This window comes from Lonchura striata, chromosome 10 (genome assembly GCF_050655825.1).
Source record: "Lonchura striata isolate lonStrDom1 chromosome 10, ASM5065582v1, whole genome shotgun sequence".
NCBI classification, from domain to species: Eukaryota; Metazoa; Chordata; class Aves; order Passeriformes; family Estrildidae; genus Lonchura; species Lonchura striata.
Window position 1 is genome coordinate 14,161,836 of NC_140712.1, and position 26,119 is coordinate 14,187,954.

The 26,119-nt window shown below is 39.0% G+C and overlaps 1 protein-coding gene and 1 long non-coding RNA gene across 5 annotated transcripts in view; one reads left to right on the forward strand and one right to left on the reverse strand.

Annotated features, from left to right (window-relative positions):
- Positions 1-26,119, forward strand: part of SLC12A1 (solute carrier family 12 member 1) — a 44,891-nt gene that overhangs the window by 7,357 nt on the left and 11,415 nt on the right. For 2 of the 4 annotated variants that reach the window (XM_085588284.1, XM_085588283.1), the window contains exons 5-20: positions 3,982-4,077; positions 5,380-5,519; positions 5,975-6,085; positions 6,994-7,105; positions 7,596-7,723; positions 10,165-10,249; positions 11,510-11,661; positions 13,228-13,335; positions 14,090-14,213; positions 15,111-15,212; positions 17,087-17,242; positions 18,931-19,030; positions 19,109-19,220; positions 20,919-21,059; positions 22,879-22,985; positions 23,827-23,909. In XM_085588284.1, the coding sequence (XP_085444410.1) occupies positions 3,982-4,077; positions 5,380-5,519; positions 5,975-6,085; positions 6,994-7,105; positions 7,596-7,723; positions 10,165-10,249; positions 11,510-11,661; positions 13,228-13,335; positions 14,090-14,213; positions 15,111-15,212; positions 17,087-17,242; positions 18,931-19,030; positions 19,109-19,220; positions 20,919-21,059; positions 22,879-22,985; positions 23,827-23,909 (1,857 nt within the window). Of the gene's footprint in view, positions 1-3,981; positions 4,078-4,696; positions 4,793-5,379; positions 5,520-5,974; positions 6,086-6,993; positions 7,106-7,595; positions 7,724-10,164; positions 10,250-11,509; positions 11,662-13,227; positions 13,336-14,089; positions 14,214-15,110; positions 15,213-17,086; positions 17,243-18,930; positions 19,031-19,108; positions 19,221-20,918; positions 21,060-22,878; positions 22,986-23,826; positions 23,910-26,119 lie in introns of all 4 variants that reach the window. The other 2 variants (XM_077785901.2, XM_085588285.1) reach the window with 2 other exon arrangements.
- LOC144246950 (uncharacterized) overlaps positions 5,584-26,119 on the reverse strand; it is a 34,802-nt gene continuing 14,266 nt past the window's right edge. The window contains exons 4-6 of the long non-coding RNA XR_014957521.1: positions 7,986-8,084; positions 7,531-7,717; positions 5,584-6,062 (exon numbers count right to left, since the gene is read on the reverse strand). This is a non-coding gene — a long non-coding RNA (uncharacterized LOC144246950). The remainder of the gene's footprint in view (positions 6,063-7,530; positions 7,718-7,985; positions 8,085-26,119) is intronic.

The following is a 26,119-nucleotide window of genomic DNA, read 5'->3' on the forward strand; positions in this document are numbered from 1 at the left end:
TAGTGTACTATGAAAGACTAAGTTTTAAAAACTCTGCTACAGCTTTCATATAAATGAAATAAGTACATTTCATTGTGTGCTGTATCTTTGCTTCTTCATTGTGCAATTTAATTAATCCAAATTCCAGATCCCTGGGAGACTGGGCTCCGAGGCCTCCATCCAGTATATTGTAGAGTGTTCCGTGAAACCAGTGAGAGGGAAGTGCTCCCAACACTGCAGGAGCAGCTCAGCAAGGTGCAATATCCCACAGCTGGCTGCTGCAACTCCCTTTTCAGAGCGACTGCTCTGGGGAAGCACAGAAACCTGAGCTGCCCAGGCAGTTCCCTCTGCGATCCCTGATCACACAATTAGACCAATGGGACCCTGATCTTTGACTGGCACCCAGATGTTATAAAAAACAGCAAAGGCAGGATGGCAAGTAGTCCAGCTTGGATGTTCACAGAATGGAAATAGTCAGTAATATTAAGGGATGTCAGCTCTGCTGGACTTCAATAAAAGTCAGAACTCAAAATCAGATTGAATATAACTATCATTTATGTCCTTGTCAATTGATGTGAAATGAAACATTTCCAAAATTTTGCATGAAATCTCATTTCCAATAAAAAAGTAGTAGCTTCAAGTTTCACTTGAGCAAGACTGAGCTTTTAATAAAAAATAACAAATCAACCACTTATTAAGAAAAAAAAAAAAATCACAAACTTACAGAGACACAAATAGGAAAAGAAAAAACAGCCCAACAATAAAAGATCTAGAACTAAGCGGAAGAACTTAACTACTTCTGCAGCGCTCCACGCATGGCTCCAGCACTGTGCCTGACAAAAGGGTGCTTTCTGATTTTATGATGCATACCAAATGAGCACATACAGCCCAGGGCACTCATAACTATATGCCTTGCCATGAAAATTCTGCATCTTAATATTGCCAAGACTTTGCTCTAGGGTTTCATGCAAAATTAGTTTTTAAGGGCAGTTTAGTAACTTATTGAGATCATCAAGAAGTATTACTTTGTTTTGAGGTGTGAGAATAGCCATAGGCAAGAGTAATTCATTTTGGAACAACTTACTTAGGAGCCATATGCCTGGTTTTCAATCTAAACTTTAATCAGATTTTAGCATTAATTTGCACCAACATCAGTTACAACTTTTCTGCTTTCAGTTTTAATTTTACCATTTTAACTCATTGGTAAGCAGGCTCTTCTTTCTTACAGTTTATTGCTCTGCTGTTGCTTTTTTAAATTGCATGTGCTATGCAAGGGGGTTACTTTTACTTTTGAAAATGAGATGTCAAATTCCATTTGAATAATTTCTCAATGCATTTTTTGGAATGCCTTATAAGCAATAAGCTTTAAGTCCCCAGCCAAGCTGCTTAAGGAGAACAGTGATAGAAACTCATCATCACCAAGGCTCAGGGATTTCACCAGGTACTGCTCCTAACGTGGAAATTAAATGAGACAGTTAAACCACCATCTGGGCACCATTTACATCCCCATCATTAGAGGGCCAAAGAGAGACAACCCAATTATTTCCATACTCTGATAGGCTGTCTTGGGCAAAAAATAGGATTCTGCAAGGTTCTCTGGCTATCATCAGCTAGGAAAAAAAAAAAAAAAAAAAAAAAAAGGGACAGTATGGTTCTAACAAGATTCCAGGTCCAAAACTAGTCTGCTATTTCCACCTAATATCTTTGGACTCTCTGAAATTTGTATTTGTGCCTGTACATGGAATGGTTAGACAAAGGCAGGGAAAACCAAGTTTATGCTACCTGAAAATCTGGCCCCAAATATTAAAATTTTGTTACGTTATATTATATTACAATGCTATTTTGGTTGAGACACTTCACTTTATGCACTTTTCTTCTTAAATGCTAAAATATTTTTTTTAAATTATCATTAAAGCCTTCCCATGAAAATGCTGCATCAGATTAGCAAAATATATGACCCTATTTATCACATACATGTTAACAATATGAATTGTGAAATGCAATAGGACATCCCTGAAAAGTATCCTTAGGATGTTTACATATACTTAGCAAATAATTTTAAAACTGCTTTGAGAATTATGTGTCCAACTTACTCAATTTAAAAGTTAACAGCTCTTAAAGTCACTTCTCAGACACAAAATTTGCATGGTTGGACAATATCCTTCAAAGCACATCCTGCTCAATAGTAGCTGACCAAAAGAAATGACAATTTGGATTTTTTTATTCAGATGTGCACATAAAACACTTGCATAACTAATTATAGTAAGATAAACATGATTTATTAGAGGCTCAAATCACTTTAAATATCCTACACTATGTTAAATATCATTTATGGCTCACACATTACATTGCTTTATCTTAAAAGATTGTGATAACATGGCTATAATTTAAGCAGCAAAGAACATTAATTCAGGGACTGGATGTCTATAACCATCCAGTATGAACTGAACTGTAAGTCAGATGGTAGAAATCTGATCTGTAAGTCAGATGGTAGAAATACAGCAGATAAATCAATAAGTTTGTAGTGCTTCTAGCTCAATGTCAATTCTAGGATCTAAGTTTCAATTTGGATGAGCCCTGGCCAATAAATACAGCTACAAGCAATGCATATTCTCCACTTCCACACTGAATGCCCATGTACCCTATGGAAAAAAGACAGATACTGCATATGCCTTAGCAAGTTCAGATAAAACCAAGAACAGCTTCCATGCTTGGCACTAAACTGTAATTCTTTAGTTTTTTTTCCTGGTTTTCTCCCTCCATTCTCATAGATAGAAATAAGAATAAAAGCAGTAAAGTTGAGAGAAAAACATTATATTTTTTCTTTACCCGACTTGAAACAAAAAGGAGATCTGGAACTACAGAGACAAACTCCTCTAGGTAGTGCCATAAATGTAACAGCAACAGCTGCAATTGTACCTTGGGAGGTGCAGTTTGTGCATATTTTATTGGGCAGATAGTCTAGCCCTAGAACATGTAATCCAAAGAGGCTGTGGGATCTTTATCCATGGAGGTTTTCAAGAGCCAGCTAGCCAAGGTCATCACTGATTTAATCCTGTGTTGGCAGCAGTTCTGCTATGACCAGGAGGCTGAGCTACAGACCTTCCAAAATCACTTCAAACCAAAGCTTCTATGATTAACTCATACAAAGCACATCCTGCTCATATAGTTTCTAGCAGTTTTACAAAGTTGAAAGAAACCCAGCCATATAGCCAAAGACTGGAAACATTCTCAGATTTCAGTCTTACACTGAAACTCAGTTACCTATAATTAATCACCTGTCACTGATATTCTGATATCTGATTATCATTGTGACATCAGCTAAAAAAAAGAAAGATATTCTAAGTTCTCTATGACTATACATTACAAGTCACTTGTTGAAGTAAATGGCATCTAAAAAGCAGCATTTCTATTTTCAAGTGTTTGTTTTGTGTTAGAGTAAAACTACTTTTTGCAGGGAAAGAGGCAGAGAGCAGAGAGTGGGAAAGCCCAGCATTTGACAGTTTAGCAAGTGAGGATGTAGAAGGCTCCCACTCAGGTCTTGTCCCTCTGCCTGACAGACTCTTTGTCTTCATGCACTGTGAACCTAAACAGTCAGTCTTCCTCTGAGTCAACATTTAATTAACTGATTAATTACAACTGCATTTTTACAAGAGCTCTGGTTCATGTGCCTATATCTTCATTTAAACAGCTAGGATGTGTGATAAAGATAGATATAACCATCCATGTGAAGGGATGCCTGTTTATTTCCTCCATCCTTTGGAGATCATAAGAAGTCCTGGAGAGGGTACTCCTATCAGAATCACTGCTTGAAGACTGATGGGAATAATTTACTATCGTGACATGGACTTCATGAAAATGTTCTGCAAGCTGCAAGTGGTCAACAAACCATCTCTTCAGTTTATTGTTCTGATTCTGGCCTGAAAATTCAATTTAAAGAAAGAATGATTTGTAGGAAAAATGGAACATGAGTAAAATATTTTATCTTCTTATTACTGACAGGTCTTGGAGTAATCATAATTCTTCTCGCCACGATGGTAACCTCAATTACTGGGTTGTCAACTTCTGCAATAGCAACTAATGGGTTTGTCCGTGGAGGTAAAAATCTTAGGGTTACTAATGTTTTCAAACCCCAGAAGGTATTTATGTATTATTTTCCTATGAGACAAACCAGTGGGACCATAAACCAAAGGGCACATCTAGTGGAACTGGAAGGTAAAAATTCTAGCCTCCTCTCATCACAATTTCAGGCGTGTTTGAGCTGTCACTTCTAATAAAGCACAGATTTCAGTTCAGTCTGAGAAGTACATTTCAGATGTTCCTGCCAACTGCTGAGCAAGGGATGGCTCTGGCTTTTCATGGAATTCTTTCACCTTTCAGCTGGTCTTTCCTATTCAGAGCATTCCAGGTTGGACATTCTTCAACAAACTGAGCATGAGACATCTCTTCCTGTCATTTTGAAGACTGATGCAGATCAGTGGACATCTTTTTAACACTCCTTAAATTTCAGCCCCTCCTTGGAAGACGGGTAAATAATTTGGCTGTAACACTCCATATCAGGTATTTTGTGAAACAAAGTTTTGGTGCATTTCAGAGCCTTTAAGTTTTAACTGGTCTGGTCTAAGCCCTGTGGAAAATGGAAAGTTCTTACTACATCCCTAAAGCAGAACAGGTACTGGAACACACTTGCATATACTTTCTTTTTCGGATCTTTCAGGTCTTGGAATCATAGTTATTGCTCTGAGTGTAGTAGTAACAACATTGACAGGTATCTCCATGTCTGCCATTTGCACTAATGGAGTAGTAAGAGGAGGTAAGTGAATATGATCTCATGAAAAATACAAAAATCTGCAGATTTGAATTAGAAAAATAAGTGGAATTGAGATAACTGTGTTATAAGCAAACAAGTAATATGTATATTTGCAGTGATTTCTCCCAGTGGATCAACAGCAAATTGAAATGTGTATAGATTAATTGCAAAAGACATTAAAGATTCACTGCATCACTATGATTCAGGGACTTAAACAATGTACCACAGAACATGACCTTTCATGTTAACATTGGGATAGGGCCATGTAAGTTAGAACCTTTTTGGAAGTGAAGTTCTCTCTTCCTTTGTGTTACTGTATCGTGCATCATGAAAAATTATAACAAGGTCCACTTTTGCATGCAAATATGCATTAAAAAGATTTCTGGAATAGAAGGGCATACTGAAAAGCCTGAAGGCAGAACCAGTGTAAAACGCATTGCTTTTTTGCAGTGTCCCCTATTAATGCAGGGCAAATATTGATTATATTTGTGAGATTAAAAGCACAGATTTCTCCAATAACAGTTGTGTCGGGGGAAAAAAAAGCAAAAGCTGAGTTTAGTTGTGCTGAAATAACAATCATTTGTCTGCAGGTGGAGCATACTATCTTATCTCAAGAAGTCTGGGCCCAGAGTTTGGTGGATCTATAGGACTTATCTTTGCATTTGCGAATGCAGTGGCAGTTGCCATGTATGTAGTTGGATTTGCTGAAACAGTTGTAGAACTTCTTAAGGTAAATACAGATGTTTCATGTATACTATGAAATTGGCTCAGTTTTGTTTTGTGTGGCTTTTTTTGGGGGGGGGGTGGTGGTGATGGTGGTGTTTGTTTTACATAATGCATTTGCATAAGTAGTGATATGTTTTTGTTAAAGCTTGAGGGGGATCTTTAGCAGGGAACAAGCTGGTCTGTCTAAATATGCCACAAAGTGCTTCTTCATTACTTCTGCCTTTTGAATATATTTCATACATTTCTTGACAAGAATCTCGAAATCAGAATAGGAACAGACATCCCATTAGCCAAATAACCCCAACTGCAAAAAGCCAGCTGGAACATGGCATTCAAACACTTGGTCTCACAAAGCTCTGAAACTTTGACAGCTTACTGCTTTCTATTTCACCTTGTTACTTGATCCCACCAGTAGAGCAGAGAAAGACTGGTTCACATAACATTTCTAACCACTTTCAGGAGAGTGATACACTGATGGTAGATGAGTCCAATGACATCAGAATCATAGGGACCATCACTGTGGTGTGTCTTCTTGGCATCTCTGTTGCTGGCATGGAATGGGAAGCAAAGGTAAACATTTAAAAAATATAAAAGCAAACAGTATATTAACTTGCTTTACAGCATTAGTGTGTGAGGAATGCTATTCAACAGATGGAATTTTCAGAAGCACTCAGTTTCAGTTTATGCTTAATCTTTCTAAAAGCAATAGCAGTTTCATCATTACATTCAATGAAAGCAAAGTCACTCTAAATGCTTCCTTGAACATAGATTGAAAAGTAAAGAGTAAGCTTGGATTTTGCAGACAGCTTGGTTATATTAATTTTTATAATTCATGGCATCATTTAGAGCCTGGGCTGTGTGCCCCTTTTGTCCTTATTTTTAATGCAGTTTCATAAAAATATGGTGCTATTGCTGTACTCTCTCAAGCTCTACTCAGCAGAAGTGCTCTATTTGTTACCCATTCTTTAATCTCTAATGATTTCTACTATTCCTTCACCTGTAAAAAAGGTCAGAATGCAAATTCAAATGGAAATACTTTAGAGAGTAGAATAGAGCTACTGAAATCAGGTCCAGAAATCAGGTTCAACAGGACCCTTGTTTTTGCTGTGATGGAGACTAGAACAACTTGTAAAAGAGATCAGAAAATAATTTGATATTATAAGCTTTGAAGTGACAACCCCCTCCAACTAAAAAAAAATGTCTCATACTTGATACTAATGCATTAGCTGTCCCATTTTGCCTTTTCTTGTAAGGAAGCTAACCTAAAATTAAACTACAACTCTATATTTCATTTTTCCCTTAGTAAAAAGCATCTGCTGTTGTCATTAGCTGATTCAGCTATCCTGACTCCTGGTATTTTCAAAAACTATAGAAATGAATAACCTTTTATAGAGAACAGATACAGATAACTTACTATATAGCCATCTCCACAGCAACAGGTAAAAACAACAGGATGATCTCTTTGTTTCTATTAATAGGCTCAAGTTATTCTTCTAATTGTTCTCCTTATTGCCATTGCAAATTTCTTTATTGGGACGGTCATTCCTACCAACACTGAGAAGAAGGCAAGAGGCTTTTTTAATTACCAAGGTAAGCAACCTTGCTCTTGCTATCTATCATAAAATTATGTCTGCATTCTTTTGACTTAATAGTAAGCTAAGGATTCCACTGAAAAATGTCACAAGATCAGAATCTTCTGCCCAAGTTTGAGTTTGCAAACAAAGGGAATGGATTTCATCTCTAATTTTGAATCTGCCTCTGCTGCTGCAGCTGACAGCACAGTAAGATGCAGCTTGAGTCATTTATACATCAGTAGAGCACAGGAAAACTTTAACTTTACAGAGCTAAGAGCAAGTGCTGCAGTGACACTTCTGTCACTTCAATATGGTCTGTAGCTCTGAGAAGCAGACAAGCACATCCTTCTGGGGAGCAGACTAAGGAAATCAAATTCACTTTGCTTGTGATGAGACAGATTCAAACCCGGTTGTCCAGATGTGAAAGACTGGCTTACTCACCTCCTTCGTTAAGTAATTTTGGAAACAAATCCTGTTTTTATATTTCATTCTCACTCTATTTTCAGCATCAATATTTGCAGAAAACTTTGGACCAGATTTCAGAAGTGGAGAAGGATTTTTTTCAGTGTTTGCCATTTTTTTCCCAGCTGCTACTGGCATTCTTGCAGGAGCCAATATCTCAGGAGATCTGAAAGTATGTATTTCATGAACTTCATAATATTAGCCATAGGGTGGAAAAATAACAAGAAAACCAATCATGAATCAACACTCTATTCAGTTTTAAATCATGTCTTAATTTGGGAAGCAAAGCTCTCTCTTTTAAGTACCTGCTTTATTATTTTAAAACATCAATTCACAAATCCTCTCATAATGCATTATGGGTATTCACAGAAATTACTGTAGCTAGATTTGGGTTTCTATATAATTTCAAAATATGTTTTTCCCAAAAACCATACCTGGGAAGCTCATGTTTGTGCTCACAAGAATCAGTGGAGATGTCATTCTCCATTCTCCTCTTGCAGTGTAGCAGTTATAGGAGATGGAATTTCCAGTATCTAAACATATGGATAAATTAAAGACAGGGATTCAGTTTTGAATGCTCTCAAGTTTTCATGACAAAAACAAACAAACCAACCAAAAACTCAAACAAACCAACCAAAATAAATAAATTTTTTAAAGTCATCAACAAGACATGGCTCACAGCTTGGTAACTCTACCATGTCAAATGAAGTTATTTGGCCTTATCCTATAAATCCATTGCCTTGCAGACCTTAAAGGATTCAACAATTTCTGTATTGGCACAGCAGTCACAAGTTCACCAGAACCTACCACCCCTGAGAGCCAATTCTCTTTCCCTTCCTCACCCTGAGCTGCATGCTTCAGTTCCTTTGTTTTCAGAGGACTGCTTTTCAAGCCAAGCACAGAGAAAATACGTAGCAACCGAGGCACTGATAGCGTCAGTGACATTCCATTTTTAATTAAAAAAACAAAAACCATTGTACTTCTGCCCAGTGAGACTGCACCAGCCTCACACAACCTCCATCCTTTTATCAAACAAAAATAATTCTTTTGCCATATATGGTGCTCTGTCTGCATGGCAGACTCCCAAAGCAGCAGCACTTCTTTCATCAGCTGTTTGAAACAGTCTGAGCAGACCTAGGGAAGCAGTTCCCCCATTGGATCTCTGCAGTTGTTTCAGTCTCACAATAAGTGGACTTCTGTAATCAAATCCTCCAGGCAGCAGATTCCCCACTGAGCATGTTTAGATGCATTAGACAAGTCTAATTAAATTAACCAGCCTCTCCAGAATCTAAAATACAAGCTAAGGAGTGCTTAACAAGTGTAAAATTTACCAATCAAACTTTCTTTAGAATTTGTTGTAAACACCTTTGTCCATGCTCCTGCAGCCACTACACACTCAAGTTGTGTCCTACTCCAGAGCCTGCTTATAGGGACAGCTTAATAGGGGCTTCCTACTGACTTCAGTGGGGTTGAGCCCCTAAAGTGCTAACAGCATAGTATATATGGGTTTAAAAACATAAAACATGGTTTAAAAACATAAAACACAAAAATTGTTAAGTTGTAAGAAACGTTAACCTCTGTAATGTTACAGAGTTTAAGATAACCACAAGATTCCACACAAACAATTACCTAAAACACGTACATCAGAACTGCACAGAGTCACCATGGTCTGAGTGCAAAGGCTCTTATGCAGCAAAAGTAACTCCACAATTATTTTCCAGCTCCATAAATCCTTACCTCGTTTAAAAATTATATTAATTACTAATTCAGTTATGCAACTCATGTATACTTCACAATAAACTCCAAATTTGTATTTTGATTTTTTACCCTGCAACAAGAGTCTGTGACTTCAAATGCATTCACCAAACCTTTGATTTAAAAAGAACTATGCTAAATCAACTTAAGAAGAAAATTCATAATAAATTCTTCCTAGCATAAACAAATGCAGACTAAATTGTAAGATTATCTAGCATTAAAAATCCCTTCAAAATGTACAGTACAGATCTTTGAACTCATACTTACACTTGCATTATCAAAGCTGATACTGTTATGAGCCTGTAGAAGAAGTCTGTAAACATTATAACACAGCCTCATTAAATTACCTAAATTCAGTCAATACAGTGAAAGAAAGTAGCTGTTTTGAAGACCCAACTAACAATTACTGCTTGCAAAGCACAGAAGTGCTGGATTCTGTACAGGGTGACTACATCTGTCTTGCCAATTAACCAAAAATGGTCCCATCTTGTCATCCAAAAGGGTCTGATAGTTCAGTAACTATTTACCCACTACATCATCAAACATTAAAATAAAGCCAATTGCAATGTAAAGAGAATTTGGAGCTCAAGAAACACAGACCTCAGGACAATTCTGTTGGTATAAATGTGAGTCTGCTCGTGCAGAACATCCTTCCTATGTGCAGGGTAGGAGTGCTGCACCACAGGAGCTGTGCTGTGCCTGCATGCTGGGACCAGAAATGTTGGCTCAGGTCAGAGTGATAAAAATCTGCTCTCTGGGGTATCTTCCTACCACAGTGGCAGAACTGCCAGCATGCAAATGCAATCAGGCTGCAGCACACCAACTCACAGTGTTTCTTGTGTCACTGCTTTCTTTAAGGACCCACAAAGTGCCATACCCCAGGGAACAATGCTGGCCATTCTGATCACCACAATTGCTTACATTGCTGTTGCAATCTGTGCAGGTAAGTACAGAACCTCTGCTTCACTTGTATAGTTAAGTTTGAAAGCTTGGCATGCAAATGAATTATTAGCCTCACTGCTTTTTCATGCCATGGATTTATTATGTAGAGAGACAGTAGTTTTGATTCTACAGCATGTCAAAACAGTGGTTAAAAAAAAAGCAGCAATCAGTAGAAACAAAAGTCCCCATTTGGCAGCTGGACCTTCAGGCAATTTGTATGGTCATTTTTGCATAAGATTCAGTGACAAAGACCACCAGCATATAGTATCCATTAGCATAATAAAGATCAAAGGAACCTCTGATCAATCTGGTGATCTTTTGTTCCTGGTTCACATTGAAATTTCACATTCTTCTGCTTGTCTTCTTACTGAACACTCATGAGAATCATAGGAACAGGGTAAAACACACATTTTGTACATTATAAGTCAAAGACAGAAATCAGTTGCCTTTCTCAAAGGAACTATACAACTACACGTTCTACAGTAGTGGGCTGTGAGGTAACAAAATGGGCATGAGTGAAAGAGGCCTGAACTGAAACCATGAACTGTGTTGGAGAATTACGTAGTTAAATTCTCATTACAAGCATACAATAACTCTCTGGTCAAAAAAGAAAAAAAATCCATTTGTATTTAATAGTATTGTAAGAAAGAGCTGTAAGCAACAGACTTGTAAGCAAATACCCCAATATCACAAGAAAGCCCTGCAGAGATCTCCCTTTTCTGGGAAATGACTCTCAAGTCTTCTTAACTTCTGTGGTTTTTGAACTTCATGCATAAGGTAGAATACTTGACTCAAGCCTCAGCTCAGGACATTGTATTATTTGGATCAAATTTTGCCCTGCAATTGAAATTGAAGTAGTCATTCTTCCCTTTCTTTTATAAATTCACTTTACTTTATAAATTGTTTGCTCTGAATACTGGCACTTTTAAAGTGGTAACAGAAAGCCAAAAGACTTCTGAGTTAGTCAATTTATTGTTGATCTCTGTCTGGGTCTCTAATCTTAGAAATATGCTAATCCTTATTAGTTAATTAGCTGATGATTTTAAAAGCAACAGAAGCAAATATTTGCTTACAGACACCATGAGAAACTCAGTCATAGTACATGAAAGTAAATCCCTGCCCAACATGAAATGTTGCTCTTTGGGATGAGTCTAAGGCAGCAGTTGTACAAAAAGTGTGCAATTTAGGAGTCAAAGAGTGGCAAGAATATTCTTTCAAAGTCACAAGGAAGCAAAATTACAATATATCATTTTTTCCACAGCCTCCTGTGTTGTAAGAGATGCTACCGGGAACGTCAATGATACAATTGTACCTGGAATGAGCTGCAATGGATCATCTGCCTGTGGCCTAGGCTATGATTTTTCCAGATGTGCAAGTCAGCCATGTGATTATGGGCTGATGAATAATTTTCAGGTTTTAGTCAGATAATATGTATTAGCATATAAGCATATATTAGCATGAAAAGCAATACACGAATACTTAAGTACAAAAGTGCAAAACCATTATTTGCAGACAACTACAACAGGACAACCACTTTTATCTAAAAAAGTAAACTATGGGAATGATGAGAGACAAAAATTCCCTGCATTTCACATTTACCTTCACGCTGCCCATCACTAGCCTTCCTAACACTCTGGTAAGGCCTTATCTCCTCTTTTAACTAGTACCATGCAGCAGTATATGTTGTAATATCTTCAAACTGAAAGCCCAGACTTAAGAGAGACCTCAGGAACTCCTGTTAGATGAGGAACTCACCTCACTGCTCTTGACACATGGATGTGATTTTACCTCAGGGGTGCTGTGGTCACAGTTAAAGGGTTGTGTCACAGTATAAAAACCAGAGTTCTGACTTCTTTTAAAAAAGTATCCAAAAATAGTAGAGCAAAAAATCAAGTGGGAAGTAATGGATTCTTTCTCCTAGGCCAGATACTGTCTGCCATTTTTATTCTTCAAAATAAAGCTTAGGCTAAGCATCAAAGTAAAGCAGTTCTTAGCCTGACAACCACAGGTCCCAGATCTCTGTTCAGCCCCTGTGCTTCATGGGCAGTGAGAAGAATTCACCACCCACCTACACATGCTTTTCAACAAGTCATTTGTAGCTTTTAAAAGTCACTCGCTTTTTTCCCAGCTGGCTCTGCTAAATGACAGGGCTGGGTAACCACCTTGAAAGAGATATGCTGTCCCTTTCATGGACTACTTTCCCTTCCTTCCTTGATCATTTACCATCCTTACTCCCACCTCAGTTCAGCTGCCCACACTAAGGGCACCCCTTAAAATTGGGACCTCACGACAGCCAGACAAACTTCCACTTCTTGCATTTACCCCTGCCAGACTAGAGCCATAAAATGGTATGACTGCATCTGACAAATCTTCAGGATTCACCAGTTTCGCTCCTGAATCACTGCCCACACACCACCAATCACACCCATCCATCTTTTAGTTCCCTTCTCTGGTGCTTCTCCACAGCCTTTTCTCTTCAGTAGTCCCTGAGGCCAGCCCAGCACTCCTGGCCTGACACTGACCATCATTACTGTTTGCAGCACTGCAGTTACATCAGGCATTTTCTCTCTTTTTAGCCATATTAAATAGTCAAGGGAAAAAAAAAACCAACCCAAACAAAATAAAGTAGCTCCAACCACATTTCATACATTGGTGCTTTTTCCTGCCATTTCCATTTTCTTGTCTGCTACAAGCTGACTATTTACTCATCAAGTAGAGGCTGTTACAGCAATCAGTTAGTAAAGGCAGTGAGGAAATCTCAGAGTACTCATCTGCCCCAGCAGACAGCTGCATATTTGAATAAAAATTTAGCTTTGCCTCCATTGCTTTTAACTAAACCAGAAATAATAGTACAGTTTGTAGCAGATGAAATTTAAAACCATGAAAAGCAGAAACACATAGAGCATTTGAATGGGTTTGTCATTAAAAACCACATCCAAATGCAAGCCTATTCTTTTTACCTTCATTTTTTTCCTAAAGGTGATGAGCATGGTGTCTGGCTTTGGTCCTCTCATCACAGCTGGCATCTTCTCAGCTACTCTGTCATCAGCTCTAGCATCTCTTGTCAGCGCACCCAAAGTTTTCCAGGTAAAATTAAAGTAACATTTCCTTATACTTGGTTTTACTTCAGAGACAAAGTTGATCAGTGTGGCAAATATAATGTATATTTAGCAAGACCAACACTTTGGCAGGAAGAGGCAGGGAAAACAATCTGTAGAATGTTTTTCAGCAGAAAAAGACAGGTCTTATCATCATACAAGGGTGATAATGTTCCTTTGGTCAGAGCTCAGCTTTGCTGCAGGAGCAGGGGATACTCATGTGCCTGTCATAAATAGCTTCAAGGGTACTTCAGGACCACTTCTGTCTTCTTACAAAAAGCAACCTGTAGGCACAGGAGCAAGAGGAGCCCTCAGGTCCATGAGATTCAGGTGCTGTCAGGTGTGCTCTTAACAGGCTGTCCAGAAGCTGTCTGGGCAGCAGCAACGTGGACAGACTGGGAGCAGAGGGCATGGGAGAGATAAGCTATACAAATTACACCAAGCCACTGACTTATGCTTCAGCTTCTCCCAATTTAGACTCTAATTAGCTATTTAATTACCTTTTTCTTTTAAAACACTGAATAAGCATTAAATGCCTGTGATTCTATTTCCCGTGATACAATAAGATAATAGCACGTTGTCTTACCTTATTTAAATGTTCACATGCCACAAGAGTTGATAAACTAGAAACACTGAGATTTAACTTTTGTTTAGCAAAAGCCTACCATGCTGCCACTCACAGACAGTGACTTCTGGTGCAAGAAAGTGCTGTTAATAGAGTTCTGTGCTGATTTTCTTACCAGGCTCTTTGCAAGGACAACGTCTACAAAGGGCTAGAATTCTTTGCGAAAGGATATGGAAAAAACAACGAGCCTATCAGGGGATATGTCCTCACTTTTGTGATCGCCATGGCATTCATTTTGATTGGTTTGTATAACATTACACAGCTGCTATACTGTCATGTTCTGAAATTATACAAACTGATACTATAATACAATTAGTAGCCATGGTTTGGAAAATTCCCAGTCGGCTAAGCTCTGACATAAGCATGCTCCAAGACCTAGTAGCAATTCCACTGTTCTTAATGAAAGCAAAAAGAAACTATTGGGGATTCCAGCGACATACCACCACCTCACTTTCCAAGATGCAGAGTAGCTGCAATTCCTGTTCACTCTGCTGTAAGAGGGCAGTGCTTAGGACTCTGTCAGATAAGGCAAAGTCACAATCTTTGAAAATGGTTTTCCAGTTTAAACTGCACATAGCTCTGAGATAATTTTGAGATAATTAGGAAGCCTATTCTGCCCAAGCCTTTCTCACAGTCAGCTCCAAAGCAAATCCCAGTTTACCGGCACTGGAGAAAGAAAATCCCAGCTACCACATTTAGGGTTGCAGGGATTATTATCAATTTTTCCAAGATTTGAAATTCAAACTGTCTTACACTAAGTAAATAGGATGTGTAGTAGAGAATTCAGATTCCCACTAAGTGAGAACTGCAAATTTTTTAAATGCATCCATCCTGCCAGTTATGTATTTAAAATTCTGAGCTTTACATCAGATCTACATCATTAAGAGACAGCATGCTGAATCACAGTATCAAGTATAACATTGCATAGCACATAACGCTATTAAAATCAGGATTAACAGACATAATTAATATGAATGAAGGTAGATTAAGGTGGCCTTAAATTAATAAGATAGGAAAATACCCAAGCTCTCCCTAGATGATAAATGCAGACAATGTTCAGATTTAATGCATTAATGAAACAGCTAGCCAACAGTCCAGGAAAGTGGTGCCTCTGTCTAACTTGTGTATGTATCTTGCAGCTGAACTGAATACCATAGCTCCCATCATCTCCAATTTCTTCCTGGCTTCATATGCTTTGATTAATTTCTCCTGCTTTCATGCCTCATATGCAAAATCTCCAGGTGAGTCTGCATTCAGCAGTGATTTAAATACGGGCTTTATAGTCTGATCTCTGGAAGGTTCATACTATATGTCAGAGAAAATTGCAGTATGTGTAAAGCATCTAAGTTATGTGATCTGATGTCTTATTGAATATGATGGCATTCTATTTATCTCCAAAAGATAAAAATAATGCCTCTAAGTCCTTATAATGCCAACAAGTTGTACAGGATGAGGTGCATCCCACTGGAGAAAAAAAAAGTGCTCCTCAGGGTGATATTTTTTCCCCTCATGATTAAAAAACATGTGGGTAAAAGCTTATGCCAACTCTGGCCAATGAAGCAAGCAAGGTACAGTGGGGAGTCATCACTCCCCTCTCCAAATGTACAGCGAAACGCACAGGGAGATTCCCAATCACAGTAACAGTGCTACAAGTGATGCTGCCTGGAGGGGAACATGCAGAGCAAGAGCAGGTCCATCAAACAGCACCAGCACAGCCCTGCAGTGCCTAGAAGCAGAATTGTAAAGCAGAATTGTAAAGCACAATGAAGTCCTGTTCAGAGGTAACTTGAGATCCTCCCTCTACATTTTCAGCAAAGGAACATTCTGGCTGTCAGATTCATGCATTGCCACAGCAGAATGATTCTCACCATCTCATGAATGAAGGGGTGACACCTTCAGGAATAAAGTCAATCAGCTGAACACTAGTTTGGCACACAGGAAAGATGATTTCCTGCTTTATGAATTAATTATTCAATTTAAGGAGCAAGGAATTCACTTTCGATTTCTAGAAACTGCAGTAGCAACAAAAATGCCTGCATCAACTTCCTTCCTATAGATGTACACAGTGCCATTTGTTTAGAGGGCAGAAAAGATGAGCACTTCTGCTAATTACCTGCACAGCTGAATAAATGCAGATCTACTCCGTGCAGCCTTGGCACTGAGTGACAATTACCTCTACAGATTCCATCTGCCTACAGCTGACTACTCTGCCACTTCTTAACGTTTCAGACAGAACTGCAGCCATTTTTCTGTTCTCATTTCCTCCAGTTAATTTCTGCCAATTCACAATGATAAATTATAATAATTGCAAGGCTGCAGGACAGAAAATTTCTTCCCAGCAGGTCCTTCCCATTCTCTCATTATAAAGATGATCCAAGATAGGGTTGCTCAGCCTCTTGTATCTTCTGTGTTTTTCCCCTCTCCAAAGTCTGCTCTGTAGAACACCTGGCAGAGACCTGCAAACCATGAAGGCTCAGTGCTTGCCTCATCATTTTAATTGGTAGCAGGGGTGGAATCAGTACTGCAGCTGAAAAGCAGCAGGAATAATATCTTTTTAAAGTCAATCGCAGATTATTTTCTTTTTCTGCCACAAGGCCAGGCAATTTCCAAGTTTAAGACAGGTGCACTTACAGTATTGGGATAAACACTCCTCTCAGTAAGCGTTCAGCTACCAATAGTAAGTTCTGTATATATGCATCAAAAGTACTCAATCATCAATTATCTGGAGTTACAGGTAATCTCCTTCTAATGTTCTGAAATATTAATTTTGCAAAAATACATATAAACAGAATAGCTATTTAAAGCCAGGCTGAAAAAAGCAGTAGGAAAGATAATAGTAGAATACCTGTAAGACCAGTATTCTATAAATTTAAAAATATAAATATTTTATATAAATATATTTATAAAAATATAAATATATAAATTTAAGCCTACATCAGCTATAACACCTCAAAGTAGCTGTACATAGAGTGCCTAAGAATTTACAGATATCTCTCCCATCCCTTCTGACAGAGCCTGAAACAAACTGCATGTGGGGTTTTATAAAAAAAATCATGGATCATCATTTTATCAATATATTTTATGCTCTTCCAATTTCTTCAATTCTCTTTAACAGGTTGGAGACCTGCATTCAGATATTATAACATGTGGGTGTCACTTTTTGGAGCCCTGCTGTGCTGTGGGGTGATGTTTGTCATCAACTGGTGGGCAGCTCTCATCACTTATGCCATTGAGCTCTTCCTATATATTTATGTAACATATAAGAAGCCAGGTAAGGCCAAACCCCACTATTATTACATGTACATGTTGTGCTGCTAGACTGGATTTTAAAGGACTTAATTTTGCTAACAGAACTAAAAATTATTTTTCTGTGCTATCTTTATTTAGAGGGAAGTCTGAAGGATCCCATTAAACTCCACTTTATCTAATACAAATTAAGGTGATAGTCTGGTGGCTACCTGTTTAACAAGCAGCTCAAGTGTGGTTCAAGGTTTTCTGTAAACATTCCAGCAGACTCGTTTACTCCCACCACATCTTTATGACATTTGGGCTTTTACTTGAGTAGCTCTCATAATTTTTTTCCATCCACACACAAAACCTTACCTGAATTTTGCAGTGCTCTTAAGCTGACTCATGCAGGGTCCTCACTCAAAATGTAAACCTGCTGTCCATTATACAGCAAAAATGCAAGCTGAATTACTTATGAACTGATCATCCTCCAGCACCTCCTTACAATTCCCCCATAAATCAAGACAGATGGGCCCACTTTACTGCTGGAAAAAAACACTTAGTAGCTCAGCAAATCTACAGGAGCTGTCCTCAAAAACCTGTGTGCTGTACAAGCCAGACAGTCTGGCTATTCACATCCAGGACAAAACTAACCCAGGTCCAGATTTAGGTGCTAAACACCTGAATTACTTCTGCAGCAGAAACCATAAAACAAAACCAACAAATAAAAAAGGCAGAGTTCCCAGCAACAGATGTACTTTTATTGGAGTTATCTTGGGACAGCAACACCTGGTCTGAGACTGTGTTATTGTTTCTCTTGCTGTTGTCTGTCCTCCCTATCTGTGCTCTTTCACACCCACTGGGATGGTCTGTGCTTCTGTCCCTGTAAATGTATCATCAGCTGCAGGAAAGCAAACCTATCTCCAGAAAAACATTTCATTATTTCTGCCCTTTCCTTGAACATTGCCAGTGTCCCTGATGCAAAGTAGAACCTTAAAGCTTAGCTAAATTCACTGAAGCTGCTGTACAAAAGCCCTCTGTCTCCTGCTAAGAGAGTGAGTTTTGTTCAGCAGTAATTTACCAGCAACTGGAGGGTTTGGAAAAAACTAATATTCCTGAGCAAAGGTGACTTAACACAGACCTCCACTTAGTTGCACTTAATATTGGCTTTGTTCTTGGTATAACAGGACTTGATCTGCATTCATGTAAATCTCAAAGTGTAGAAAGACATTTTTTATATGTCTGCACTGATCAAACAGTTGCACAATAATGAGAATAGATGTATATGCTAAAATGGGGTTTGGAGCCCCATTTTTGGCCTATACAATAGAACAGAGCAAACAGGCACTAGCAGTGTTTCTTTCTACTGGTTTCATTTGCACCTCCTGAAATTCCACGCCACATACATGACTCAGGGCTGTCCATTTTCTAAATGGGAGAAGGACACAAAGTTAATGTAACAAACAAGAAAATAAATTTTAAGCAGGGGAAGAACATTCCCTACAACATTTAAATAAAGAATGAAACTATTTACTTGCATGGGGTTTTCTGCATCACACAAGCAAAACCAATTCCTTCTATTATGAAGCACAAAGAACAACAGATCTGTATCTATGAAGTACAAGAGAATATACTCTGCTCTTCATAGAGAACACCATTGCTCATTTTTGCAACAGAATGTAGGGAGAAGCCTGTGGTTTAACATGCATTATTTATCTTTATTATATGCAGAGGTAAACTGGGGCTCCTCTACGCAGGCTCTGTACTTTGTTAATGCCTTAGACAGCGCTCTGGCATTAACGACAGTGGAAGACCACGTTAAAAACTTCAGGTAAGATTTCTAGTGAACACTAGAATGGCTTGTCCTGAATCTGTACAAATTATATACAACCTCTTTTTTCCCCATCAGACCCCAGTGCCTAGCATTAACAGGAGCTCCTATGGTCAGGCCTGCTCTGCTGGACATCACCCATGCCTTCACGAAGAACAACGGGCTGTGTATCTGCTGTGAAGTGTACACGGTAAGGGGACTCACCCCAGTCTGCACACCCAGCACTACTGGGGGCTGCAGTTCTCTGTTACACATCCTGCTCTCACCCAGCCCACGGTGTTCCCACTGGTGCTGACTGGCAGCTGTGCACGCCACCAAAAAGATTTGTCATAATTCTTGACACGAAAGCTATCAACTGATATAAAGCCTGCTGGTAAATGCCTCACTGAGATGCATATCAAAATTCATAGTAGGTGAACCAAAAAATGGTTTGGAGGAAAAAAAATATTACAAGGAAAGACTTTAGGCTTAGAAAACAGAAAGCCCCCAAATCACGCAAAACACAAAATTTGAAGAGTTATTGTGATAGAGTCAAATTACCAGGTTCAATTTTCAGCTTTGTCACTGATTTTTAGAGTTGGGGTTTCGCAAGTAATTCAGCTCTCTTTGCAGTGGTTCCTGCAAAACCGTTACAATGCTAATTTTGAGGATAAACATGCTCTTCTGATATCTAGAGAGAGGAGTAAAGCGAATTTCTAGATATAAACACACAGCAAATTATGTATCTTAGAGGATGAAAATCTAGTCTCTCATTAGGACAGAAGAAAAATAGATAGGTTTATAGTGTAGGGAGAAAATGTTAAGTATTACAGTCCCCTTTTAATTTTGAGAGGGAAAAAAACCCAAAACAGCTCGTGGCACTAAATGGAACTGCAGAATCTAGAAAATAATCTGTCCAGCCAAGATAATGTATTCCTCTAGAGCAGTAAAGGAATAATTCGTTTGACACTGCCACATTGCAGAAACAGTGTACAGAAGATCCACACGTGATACTTCCCAAATCAAATGAATCTATAAAAAATGAATGGTCCTAATTCTTCCCTACCATAATTATTGTTAGATTTCCCACTGCATTCATTAAGCATAGATCCAATCACAACAAGATCCTGAAACTATGCAGCTTCCTAAAGTTAAGTTTCAGCAAGTTTTCTGAATTCTTAGGCATGTTTCTCTAATATTAATACTTTCTATGAAGAACTGAGATTTCATTCCTGTCTATACCAAAAAAAAAAAAAACCCAAACACTCTTCTGTTAATATAAACTTTGTAATTGTTTGTTTACCCTCCTTACTTACAATGAAACTTCAAGCTTATTGTTCAAGTTATTATTCCCAGCTCTTCACACATCCAGCATCAAATCCTTCTTAAGTTATATCAATGTTCTGTGACTTGGATATGTACATGGATTTTTTCCCATTAAATTACCAGATGACCACTGAAAGAAAACGGGCAACAAAGGCATTTGCATCTTTAATTACAGAGCATCAACTCTTTTCTCTTATGTCAGTAGACAGGAACTTAACCATGTATACTTAGATCTGCTGAGACTCTTTTACACAGTCAAGCCAGGGAGGGACTTTTATTCACTCTGAAATGCTTTATCATACCTTAGATGTTTTTTTAAGATGTTACAATCCATAGTACTCCTTCCTTCTGTCAGAATCACTGCATTTAAGTAGCATTAACAGCCTCAGCCCTCTCAAACAGAATGTGAATAATGTTTGCAGCACAGATATTTTCAAAGGTCTGAATCTCTGTGGACCCTTTTTGGAAAGTATTTTTCTGACTCTCTCCATTTGCTCCCACAGCAGACTAGGTAACTCCTTCAAAATCACTGTGTGATGTACAATACAAAGCCTTAATAATAATATTTTACTGTATCATGCAGGGACCACGCAAGCTGTGTGTTAAGGAGATGAACAGTGGCATGGAAAAAAAGCAGGCCTGGCTCACAAAGAACAAAAGAAAAGCCTTTTATGCAGCAGTGGCAGCTGACAGCTTCAGAGATGGAGTCAAAAGTCTACTTCAAGTAAGCTTTTTGTTTACAGAACACACAGGAGAGTGTACATCAAAGCATCCCTTTATGTGAGATATCACTATTAGCTTGTGAAGAAGCTCTACATATATATGGGCAATGTTATAGACAGAAGGGGCATTCTAGGAGTCCATGTAAATTATATTACAGATTATTTCATAAAGATCTAATCTATGATACAAGGCAGACTGATTCTCTCCTAAATGAACAAGACACTATTATGAAAAAAAGAGAAGCATCTACAGAGCAACATATGAATGTCTATGCAGCTGACACTTGATACACTTCAAATCAATTATATTGTTTGGTATTATACAGTATATTAAATATCTGAGAATGTTTTGGCAATAAATGAAAACTGAAAATGTGTAATATACATTTTCTGCAAATAGCGAGAAGGTCATTTAAATAAAAGTCTGCAATATTTTTCTATTACTCTAAGAATGCAGGAGATAATTTCCAACAGTCCATTTAAAATGGCCATAATGAAGGCACAGAGACACTGTTTTCATTTTTCCATCTCCTTTCCTCTCTCACATATATGAATATTTAAACATATAGGTACTGAGGCAAAATGTAGAGAAAATTCATATCCTTTGCACAAAATACACTGCTGAAAAGACACCAGTGCCAACTGAGACAGTAGGGAGCCAACTGAAATATTCTGGGTAAGTCACCCACTGGTGTCCTACCAGGGCTCTTTGTACACTTGCTGAATGGACAGTACAATTGAGCATGATGAAATGCTATTAATAAAGATCCCTTTGTTCTGTAAAAGCCTCACAAAGACACTTCATCTTATACATTGTCTCAGTAGGAGATCTTTCTGATGTTTTTGAGAACTGCTACAGTCTGATTATCTCTTTCTTTCCTTACTACTTAAGCACTATTGACAAAGTCAACTACTGGACCCTAAATAATTCTCTTCCAGCAAACAGGATAACCATATCATCATTATCACAACCTAAGGACATTGGCAACAATTGCTGATTTCAACACAAACAGTGCTACTCAAAAAACCCACCAAGGTTCCAAGAGTTTTTACCTATTTTCTGTTTGCTAGTAGTAAAAAGTTGGCAAGTGTAGCAACTTTACAAGCTGGTGTTTTGTGTGTCTCCACCTAAAGGTTCCCAATACACTGAATATTTAGATTTCTATAAACACTAGGTTAGCTGAATCTACATCTGACTTCCCTTACTAGTCCAGATTTTAACATCCAGAACCAGTTTTAAAGGCAAACTAATATCTCGACAAACCACTTCTTTTCCCTGTTTATAAACCACCATTTTATCTACAAAGTATGCTCAGTTGATTTTGAATAATCTTTTGAAAAGAACAAAGCAAATGAAACAGCAACAGTTTCCAAACTGAAGGCAAAAAACATTGTTAGGAGCCTATGGCTTCTCTGTGTATCTGAGATGTTTTAAAAGACTACAGACCCATTTCATCTACTGAGTATTCTGAAGCTGATAAAAGCTTTATGACATTATATTAGAATGAACATACAAACAGTTCTTGAACTCCCTCTTGATTCCAAGTTATTGAACCATTTTAATGAGAGCATGTCAGAAGAAATGCAAATGCATGCTAATTTAGCAAAACTACACTTCTGTCATCTAAAATAATTTATAGTTGGAATGATTTAAAGCTAATCTTTTTGCTTTGTGCATGGGTATGAGCATGAAGGGCATTTATGAAATGCAATCTAGTTGTGTCTCCAGAACATTACTTCAGTTATCTTTTGCCATTACTTTTCATTTACAGTAAAGGCATGTATGTGTACCTCTCTCAAGCAGTGTTTTAATATTGGCAGGCCTCAGGCTTGGGTAGAATGAAACCCAACACCCTGGTAGTCGGATTTAAGAAGGACTGGAGAAGTGCACCTGCCACTCAAGTTGAGAACTATGTGGGCATTATACAGTAAGTCAGCTCAGTACCTCCTTTTTCACTCCTCTTAAACTCGATTAATGTAGCATTTCCATAGAGAATCTGATGTGTAGAAACAATGCAAGGACATCGGTACAAACCTGGGCTCATACATCCTAGCCCTGTGGCTGAAGTTATTGCCCATCAAAAAGGCTCATGGGCTTCTCCACCTTGTAGGATCTGCTTAGCAAACACCTGCCATCATCAGAGCTGATGTGGCTTGACAATGCTAAAGAAGCTGCACTGCTGTCAGCAATGCCTTTGCAGAATTATATTTTCCCATTTTTAGTGGGCAGGAGCTCAGAGAAAAACAACTCTAATGTACATACTAAGGGAATAAGAGAACATCATGGAATTCTTCTTTTAAGCCTAGGAGACAGAGGAAGAGCTTTGCTTCAAATCTCATGTGTGCCTAAGGCTCAGCAGCTCTGTGGGTTGGGATTTAGCTAGGAACAGTCATTTTAGAACAGGGTTCTCATAGATGCTTGCTCAAAATTCACTGTAAAGCTGAAGCAAGTTACAGAGCAACAAAACCCACCTCAGCTGTGTTATTTCCTCAGAGAAGGGAGAAAAAAAATACCCTATAGCAACCTAGTTCCTAAAAAAGTGCTGTCTGAAAGACCCATTTCAGGAATAGCTGATCTGTTCCAATGCCCAATCAAACTTTTTTTAAATGAGGGAAGATAATACTACAAATTTATCTTGGACAATTCCTTCTGCAATTTTACCTGTCTGTCCTCTCTGTGAACACTTTAACTGATGTTTTCAAAATAGCTTTCCTCATCAACATGCACAATGGAAAATCATGTTTACTCTTCTTTTTCTTTCTTTCCAGTGATGCCTTTGATTTTGAGCTCGGTGTAATTATCATCAGAATTAGCCAAGGATTTGATATATCTCAGGTCCTTCAGGTTCAAGGTATGTAGTGACTCGACAGCTGAGTATCTCTGCTGGTTAGATGCACAGCATAAGGAGGACTCTGACACTCCTTATGTCACCATCTGCTTTCTAGAATAGTTCTAGAATAGTTCCCACACTGACAACGTCCACAGTTCATCTTTGTTTGTGCAGTTTAAATCCTGCCTGAAATCCTTCCTGATCACTGGCAGTGCCAGGAGTCCAAGCCCGACACCTTAAGGGGCTTTTCACACCAGAGAACTGAACTGCCAAAGCAGTTCCAGCACAGGCACAGACTAAAGCAATAAAGTCATATTGTGCCACAGCCACCTTGCTGCACGTTTCCTTCCTGCTCTTGGCACACCTTCCTCCATCTGCCTCTGATACCTCTGGGACAGACAGGAAATGGGAAGCTGCACTTTTGGTCCCATTTCTGTGGAACTCTGAGTCCCACAGAGCTCCCACCCACACAAAAATCTGAAATCCGCAGTAAACACCCGTTCTCCCTCCCCTTTCCTTGCTCATTCTTCCTTAGGTTAGCAGTGCGTATCTCAGGGGGAGAGGGCAACCCTTCTGCCATACCGCCACCATTTCGGGAGAGAAGTCTTTGGGTGGCAAAGGGAAGGAGCTCCCGGATCTCCCGACTCCCTGTATCTCCCGACTCCCCGATCTCCCGACTCCCTGTATCTCCCGACTCCCTGTATCTCCCGACTCCCGTATCTCCCGACTCCCGGATCTCCCGACTCCCCGGATCTCCCGACTCCCCGATCTCCCGACTCCCCGTATCTCCCGACTCCCCGGATCTCCCGACTCCCCGATCTCCCGACTCCCTGTATCTCCCGACTCCCGGATCTCCCGACTCCCCGGATCTCCCGACTCCCCGATCTCCCGACTCCCGGATCTCCCGACTCCCCGATCTCCCGACTCCCCGATCTCCCGACTCCCGGACCCCCCGCAGCACGGCTCTCCCGCCGGCCCGGTTGGCCCGGAGCAGCCGGGCCGGGCCCGCGGCTCTCTGCCGCCGCCCGCTGGCCGCCCGCCGCCACGGCCGCTCAGCGCCCCGCGGAGCGGGAAGGGGCCGGAGACTCCTTCGAGTGACGGGGTAGATGAGCACTCAGCACCGGTAGCTTGATGTGCTCCGAGACCCACGGGGCAAAACTACAGGCACTCAGAAAAGATTCCAAAATAATCAGCCTTTTCTTCACCCCCTGGTGATTTCTGAGAGGTATCTGCCCGTCTCTGAGTGATGCGAGTCAGAAACTGAGTGCTCAAAATACACACTCATTGAACACCTGTAAAAATGCAGTGGAAAACAACTCTGCGATCTTACAAATCAGAAAATGTTCTCCAAGTGTTATGACACAAGGAGTCAGAAAGAATTAAGGGGGGAGCCTCAAATACAAGAAAATGCTTTGAAGCAGATACAGAGTCATTGTAGTGGAAAACAATTATCATTGTGTTCTCTTATACTTGGTACAGCATTCTGTTCCATAGAATAACTGAAATTTTAGTTTTGAGCAACCATTAAGCTTGTAGCTGTCACCATGTCTAATAATCACAAGTATATGTCATTGGTTAAAAAGTAAAAGAAAGTATAATCTTTCTGTTGGCAACAGAGAGTGCTAACAGAGCTAATAGCATCTAGCTAGCAAGGGTTTATTCTACTTTTTTAACACGTCTTAAATGAACTTACCTCATATTTAGCTAATGTATTACTCAAACAGAAGATCTCCTTATGAAAAAACTTTTCTGCAGGAAAATGCCTGGATCATATTAATTACTGCCTCACCATAATATATTCCACAATAACACATGGTACCTTTTTCTCAACAAAAGTCTAATATTGCTAAGATTAAATTGTTCTTGTGTATTACTAAGTTTACAGAGTTAACTAGCTAAATCTTACATCTTTACAACTAATGCTTTAAAAAACCATGAAAAATACTTCTTCATCAAGAATGATTGTATATTCATAATCCTTATGTATTTCTGAGATTTTCAAAGTACAAACCACGAGACTTTGTTCTAAGAAAGGAGACCCACAAGCTAGAACTAAATACCTCCATTTCCTGAGTGTAGGAAAACAGCTTTCCTAATGTCTTTTCAAATTCTTGGCTAAAGAAACCAACTAAGCATCCACAAACATAATCCAATAAATAATATCTCCTGCAACTATAAAATGTCATAACAATGAATTTGATTTAGAAGAGACAACCTGAGAGCATCTGGCA